Source organism: Hippocampus comes, unplaced genomic scaffold (genome assembly GCF_001891065.2).
Source record: "Hippocampus comes isolate QL1 unplaced genomic scaffold, H_comes_QL1_v1.1 scaffold133, whole genome shotgun sequence".
In the NCBI taxonomy this organism is placed as follows: Eukaryota; Metazoa; Chordata; class Actinopteri; order Syngnathiformes; family Syngnathidae; genus Hippocampus; species Hippocampus comes.
The window spans coordinates 444,957-452,769 of NW_017805150.1; the positions used below are offsets into that span (position 1 = coordinate 444,957).

At 43.4% G+C, this 7,813-nt stretch overlaps 1 protein-coding gene across 2 annotated transcripts in view; it reads right to left on the bottom strand.

The window, feature by feature from the left end:
• kcnh7 (potassium voltage-gated channel subfamily H member 7) overlaps nucleotides 1-7,813 on the bottom strand; it is a 33,746-nt gene that overhangs the window by 24,278 nt on the left and 1,655 nt on the right. For both annotated transcript variants that reach the window (XM_019868215.1, XM_019868214.1), the window contains exon 3: nucleotides 7,418-7,648. In XM_019868215.1, the coding sequence (XP_019723774.1) occupies nucleotides 7,418-7,648 (231 nt within the window). The remainder of the gene's footprint in view (nucleotides 1-7,417; nucleotides 7,649-7,813) is intronic.

A 7,813-nucleotide genomic window follows, 5' to 3' on the forward strand; every position in this document is an offset into this window, starting at 1 on the left:
ATTGAATGAAAGCCAAACTGTTTTCAGGGTGGGGTGGAAATAATAGTTTGATTGTTTAAAAAAAAGAAAAAAAAAGAAAAGAAAGCCTACTAGAACATCAGAAATTTGTTCAGGATTAATGTGAGCTACTTTAAATGGTGACAAGTGTGCGTGCTTCCTCCCATTTCACTCGTGCAACCACAGAAATTATTATTTTGACTTCCCCTCGCAATGACGTTTGAATCGATTCATCTTCTCATCTTTTCAGATCGCAAAAACTCGCCGTGTGAACAGAATTTTCCATTCGTAATTACGAATGACATCACATTCAATAATAACCTTATCAGCCTTGCTGACTTGTCATCCTTTAATTGCCTCAGCAGATGTGAGAGACTACGTGCATCTGTTTGGATCCAATATTTTTTCTTAATGGGTGACACCGCTGCGCTCTGCACTTGCACCTGGCATGGGGGGGGGGGGGGGGGCAATGAGATAATCAATTCATCCTGCAGTCTAATTGTGTTTACAACTGCCAGGAAGGCTCACACGGGTGACAAATATACCAACAAACCAAGCAAACAAAAACAATGCGTTCTCCACCTGCCTGAGTGAACCGGCTGCATATTAATTAAGTCCTGGCTTTCTTTTCATGATGGACGTTTCATTACGGTTGATTCTATTTCCACGATCAATTATTCAAAATGCCGCTGCGACATGAAGGGATCTTTTAGACAGTGACTCACGGGCCCCAAATAATGCCGTTGTTTTCGAAACTTAACTAGATTGAATTAATCATCAGCACGCTTGGGAATTCATTTTGAATATTGCATTCAGCCCTCGCTTCCTACAGATTATAACAATTAGGGTTTTTTTTTCTTAAGCTGCATAGCATGCTAAACGCTGAATGATATGAATAATATAAATATAATATAGATATGTTTTTTCCTGACCACATCTTCAGTGCAGTAGTGTGAATTCTGTTTGACATTTTTAGCCCCTCCCCCATTTGACTGTGATGTATTTGTGGTCTCATATTAATCTGCATAAGCCGATCCGCTTCAGGTAGAAACATGGGTAATCACGTTGAGCCTTGATCTTGTTTTTTCCGGTTGCTTCTCTTCTACGAAAGGTTCAACCCATGGCGCGGCTTCTACACATTACGGCCACATACGGATCGTCGCCCGCTGGCGGACTCATTTAATGAATTCTGACAAGTTTTAAGTCCAGGGCTGTCCGGTTTCAGCCAATACGCAATGTTCCCGAGGCGTGAAGGGTGGGGGCATGCAAGCTAGCACTTTGTGTTGAGTCTTTGGGCATTGTGGCCATATCTAATGATCTCGCAGCTACACGCGCTGGCCTAATTTCGTCTTCAATCAGTGTCAGCGCAGCCATCGGGGGATAACTCGCAGCTCAATCCACATTACGTTTGTGCTTGCATTGATTGAATCGTGGTGTTTTGCCATGACATCTTTTATTCTGCTTAATTTAGCTCAAATGTTGGCAAAGCAAAATGGAATGGATGGTAAAAATTTAAATCAGCAGCAACTGATTCGGAGGGAAAAAAAAAGACAGATGGTATGAAGGGGAATATTAGATTACTTCCTCCAATACAAGCATCCCTGGAGATTAAAATAACTGTGGGTGAACATTCCAATCCAATAAAATGCAAGGACCTGTGTTGTTACATTGCCCAAATCTCAAAGCAAATCTTTTTTTTTTTTTTTTTGGGTGGGTGAAGACAGTAAAAAATAGGACACATTTTCCAGGTTTCAAGCAGATTGAACACAGATTTAACATTCATGGCCGGTTATCTACTCACATTCAAGCAGTGGATAGCTACAGTACTCAGCCTAATGGTGACTTGGGTTTCGAATCAATTGTTTTTATATGTTTTTATATATTGTTTTTATATATTGTTTCTATGCCAGTCTGTGGAAAGAGGTCTTTATGCGAAAAGGTCCAGTTTTGATTGATTGTCTTCAATTATGACTTGACACACAAAGTAGACCAAAAAAAAAAAATCTTTAATTGTTCAACCTCTAAAAAAATAGGATGCCGGCAAAAAAAGTTGCACTCCTATGATCATGAATGTGTAATTTTTTTTTGTTGAAAATAAATAAATAAAATTAAATAACACTGAAAATGCTTTAAAAAAATGAAAACTAACAAAGTACATTTTACGTTGACATGTTTCGAATCAGTTGTTTATATTTGTTTCTATGCCAGTCTGTGGAAAGCTGTCTTTATGCGAAAAGGTCCAGTTTTGATTGATTGTCTTCAATTATGACTTGACACACAAAGTAGACCAAAAAAAAAAAAATCTTTAATTGTTCAACCTCTAAAAAAATAGGATGCCGGCAAAAAAAGTTGCACTCCTATGATCATGAATGTGTAATTTTTTTTTGTTGAAAATAAATAAATAAAATTAAATAACACTGAAAATGCTTTAAAAAAATGAAAACTAACAAAGTACATTTTACGTTGACAGAACTAACTATGTCGTGAAAAGGTCCTTTGTCTTCATCCTTGTCAATGAATTTAATAATGAGCCTTTGGGGTTGATTTTAAATGTATTTATTTTGGTATTAGCACAGCCCTATATCATCTGGCGGCAAAAATAGGATGCCGGCAAAAAAAGTTGCACTCCTATGATCATGAATGTGTAATTTTTTTTATGTTGAAAATAAATAAATACAATTAAATAACACTGAAAATGAAAACTAACAAAGTACATTTTACGTTGACAGAACTAACTATATCGTGAAAAGGTCCTTCGTCTTCGTCCTAATGAGCCTTTGGGGTTGATTTTAAATGTATTTATTTTGGTATTAGCACAGCCCTATATCATCTGGCGGCAGCCAATAAAAAGCTCCAACAGATGACGTCGCACCTCGGTGATGAGCTAGCATGTTTATAGCGTAAATATGTAGCATATGTGTGCTAGGTAACAAGTACTCTGCTTTTTTTTGGTTCATATATGAAAAAAAAATAATAATTACACATTACAACCGGGTTTGAGGTTCTTTAAGTCTAGTATAGCGAGCTAGCTATCCCCGCCCCCAAAAAAATACAACTATCTTGCTGGCCATCTCGCTTTAGCTAGCACAGAACTCTGTCAGTCGGTTTGTCGCTCCATCCGTATGACGTCGCTCCTCGGTGATGAGCTAGCATCTTTATAGCGTAAATATGTAGCATATGTATGCTAGGTAACAAGTACTCTTCTTTTTTTTTGGTTCATATATGAAAAAAAAAAATAATTACACATTACAACCGGGTTTGAGGTTCTTTAAGTCTAGTATAGCTAGCTAGCTATCCCCCCCCGAAAAGAACAACTATCTTGCTAGCTATCTCGCTTTAGCTACCACAGAACTCTGTCAGTCGGTTTGTCGCTCCATCCGTTCATCGCATCCCGTCTCATTATAATCGACTTAAAAATAAATCTTTAGTGGTTCAATGCCTAGCATAGAATCGTCTCACAGTTAGCGCATTCTAAATCCCCCCCCCCCTAATATCAAATGCTGCGTATGAAAATAGATGCGCTGTTTTTGTAGGTTATGCATGCGAGTGTGGTCCAGCGCACCGCGGGCTTCCTCTCGCTCTCTCTGTGTGGGCGCGTGGCGTCCCCATGCTACTCGAGACCCCGTGGCTCGCAACCCCCCTCGGTGGGAAGTCTCCTATGAAACCCTGCACCCACGCGTGCCGCGTGGCCCAGATCATTCAGCGCGGTGAGCTAAGCTGCCGCTGTTATGTAGTCATTATCCATTTAACTTCTCTCCGCCGCTTGGTGTCAGCTTCCTTTTGTGAGGACTCGCTGCGGCGCAAAGTATTATTACACCCGCCGGAACCCGATAGCTTCATACGGCCATCAAGGGAAAGCATTTATCTCATCGATTATTGGAAGAAGTTTGTGTATTTGCTATTTGCTGGCCTTGCGAAACGTAGAGTAAAATGGCGCTTCCGTGCCTGAGCCTCCCGAGGTCCCCGACGCTACTTTTATTTTGAAGCGTAAGCAGCTTAACATTTTGCCTCCTCATTGAGAAGAATCAAGGCTTCGTTGCCGCCCATCGCTTCGTCAAATCCCGACATCACGTTTTCCTGAGGATTTCCCGCACGCAGCGCTTACTGAGGAGCGACTGCAAATGAGCAGCAGAAAGCAGCCTGCGTACGCACTGTGACATTCAAAGTAACAGTATGTAATGTGACCTTAACAGAACACTGGTCCGGGGGCTCGGAATAAAGAGAACAATGTAGTGTCTACAGAACATTGCCGCGGTACATGAAAATCGCCGACTTCATTTTTCTGTCGTCGGGGTTAAATGACTTTGGAGTTTTTTTTTTGTGTGATAAAAGTCCAGCTGAAGTCGAATCAACTCCGGTCTGCACGATATGTGTGCGTTATCTGTTGCTCTTTTTCTCTTTCACGATATGTGCTGAAATGTGTTTGGCATTATTTTGAGATTGAAAGCACAATAAAATAAATAAGAGGTGTAAATGCGTTTCTGAATATTGCAGATTTCACTTATTGCTAGCGGGGGGGCGTCAATTTCTTTTTTCACTTTTGTGCACACCTCGTCCTTGGCACAGGTCCGCACTCTAATCTAGTTTGATGTGCTTTGTACTGTGTGTGTGTGTGTGTGTGTGTGTGTGTGTGTGTGTGTGTGATTCGTGACAAGTATTAGGTGCAGGGTAGATGTGGGGGCTTTGGCACAAAAAAAAAAAAGATTAACTGATTTGAATGAGAAGCGATTGCCGGCAATGTGTCGGTGAGCGGAAAACACGGCACGCAGCCGCCACGTTGGAGCTGTAGAGTGAAACATTTGGGTCGGTTGCCGTGAATCGTGGATTCCGTGATTGTATAGCAGCTTCCGCGCACTCCCTATACCTCCGCGCCGGTTTAATGCATTTGCTCTGTAAGCCGCTCCTTCGCCGTCACTGCGCTGTCAGCCCTGCCATCTTTGTTCATGAGCGCACATGCGCCGTCCGTCTCAACTCCTCGGAGAAGTCTTAAGAGTTGCGTATCCAAGCCGAGCGCCGAAGGTTTCCCAGGCTCTTATCCTGCATGCTCATAGGCACATGATGTCAAGATGGAGCGCGGCTCATGCATGGCGGAGCGGGGGAAACGGTGGGGGGAAGGGATTTGAAGAGAAGTTGCCTGAAAATCCCGCTTGTCCCCCAAAAATTAAATAAATAAATAAACGTGACGTTACTGCCTTCGCGAACAGGCCCTTGGGTGTTTTGTGTAATTGTCTCGCGTGTTTCCGAGACTATTTTTTGCCATGTGGAGCAGCTGGCTCTCGGTTTCCTTCCTCCTGATGAACAAGAAGTGGGGGGGGGAAAAGGCAAGGCTGGTGGCGGCTGATGGTAGATTAAACATGTATCCATGGCCTAGAATCTAATCAAACTCACAATTAAAAATTTAAAGATCTGCCTTTGTATGATTAAATAAAATATCACGGCATTTTCGCCTTCATACATCACTCTCGGGGGAGACGAGCTCACGGTGGCGGCATGCGGGGCTGAACGATGAATCGAATTCAAATTGACATCGCAGAGCAGTAGGGTGCCATTTTGGAAATCGCAAAGGCTATGCGACACGTATTTGGTAGAATTGTGTGCAGGTCAAAGTGTTTTAGTAAGTTAACAACTCAAACGGAAATAGATGCTGCCAATAAAGTGTTTCCTCTGCCTTCATTTTAGCGTCAACCTCATCTAAAATTGAGTATTTTTGAAAATTGCACAGCCCGAACTTTATCGCGGGGCGGCCGTCACATGAACGCATCAAACAAATGAAAAAGGACGGTGGACGCCATGCCACGCTGACCACCAAAAAAAAAAAAAAAAAAGCTTTTTCGAGAGCACGCCAGGAGGTGGTCAATCTGCGGATTGGTGCCGCTGAGCGGCAACCACGGCATTAATTTGTCTCTGCGGCACACCATTCATGGGGCGGCCGGAATACGCGGCGAATGAATGACAAGCAGCGCCGTTATTGTCGGAGCCAACGCGCCTTTGCATTAACCGAGGGCATTTCTATGCAAAGCTGCCAGCGCCGGAGCCGTCACATGCGTGGCAATATTACAGATTAGTGAACTGATCCGTGCTCTAATCAAGCTACTGTGTGCACTGGCTGAAAACAACATGGCTTAAAAACCACGGATGCTTTGAAAAGCCCCGCGGAGGGATCCTATTTAATGTGCAAAACGCCAAACAATTCACTTATGTGCAATGCAAACTGTTCTCCTCATTGAAGGCATTTTTTTTTTAAACAACATCAATCAAATCAAGAGTACAAACGTCTTCCTGCCAAAAGACAAGAAGGCCAGAGAGATGTTCTTTTAACAACACGGTACCCGATTCTGGTTTAGGATTGTACTGTTCTTTTGTCGTGGAGTCACCCTATTGAAATTCGTGCCATTGGCAATTTGGGAGTCTCCGACGTATTATTCACGAAACTAACATTGTCAACACGAATCCAGTTTATAATGAAGAAAATGATTTTTTTTTCTCCTCACCTCTCAGACCGATAATTGTCATCTATACGTGCGCAGGTGTACCCATTGCTTGTCGATCACATGAAGCACACGATGCGCACTTGCTTCATCTCAGAGTAGATGACGAGAGGACAGAATATTCGATACATTGCTCAGTATGACGCAGTGCAGTCAGTCTTTCCAAATGACAACTGCAATACTGACCGTTGGGATTCTGACGCAACCGAGCGTGATTATCTTTGGACAGGGAGGATATTTTGGATGAAGGGTTTCGAGTGGATACCGTACGATCTGTGATGCCGACATAAGTAATCATCCAGTTTCATTTAAAGGGACGCTTTGCAAAAAAAGCAAAACAAAATTGAATGCTTTTTAGCTTCTTTTTTTGGGGTGGCCCAGCCCCCACCACGTCTGAGAAAAAACAACCTATCAGTGACAGAAGGTGTGACTTATGAGGTGTCGATCAGAAAAGATTCATTGACAAATAATGTATCTTTGTTGGTCTATCTACGCCAGCCACGTATAGTGACAGGCAAAACATGAAAATGATCTTTCACGAGATACACTTGGGCTGTGTATCGGCGTTTTTTTTTCCTGATTTCTTTCCAATGTAATATGTGTACCTTGGCTCAAGGTTGGGAAAACGGTACGAGATTGTCTTCCCGATATTGTAAAGGCAGGCGAGTGTATGTTAAGGACAACAGAACTATGATCAGGGCTTGCCTATCGAGGTGATATCAATGTTTCACGCGGGACGTCATCAATGTTTGCGTTCAGGGTGAGAGAGTAAGCGATACGGGGCTTCATAGCGACGCTCCACTAACGACAGCAATATCAGATCACTCTCGCAGTGACGCCCCGTGCCTCTTGTTACCGATTCGGACCGTCCAGCCGACCGGCAAAAGCCCTCTCTCGGGTTGAGTGTCGCACGCAAGCGCTCGGCGACTCACCGTCCTTGCGGTAGTAGGTGATCTCCACTTTGCGCTCCTCGGAGCCCCGCAGAGCCAGGCCCACCTGGCCGATGGCCTCCATGTCCGTGTGCTCGCCGTGGAGGAAGTCGCAGGTGCAAGGCTTCTGCATGATGTCCGGCCTGGAGAAGCCGGTCATCTCGCAGAAGCCGTCGTTGCAGTAGATGATGGCACAGTTTTCCACCCTGGCGTTGGCTATCACAAATTTACGGTCTGCAATGGGAGGGTGAAGGGGGGGGGGCAGGAAAAAGAAATGTGAGAGCACTGTGCCCTGACCTTGGAGGTGCTCAACAGCCATTAAGGTGATACTTTCACCCTTGGACAAAAAAAAAAAAAAAAAAAAAAAAATAAAAGCAAAAATCTAAAAAAAGGCCACAC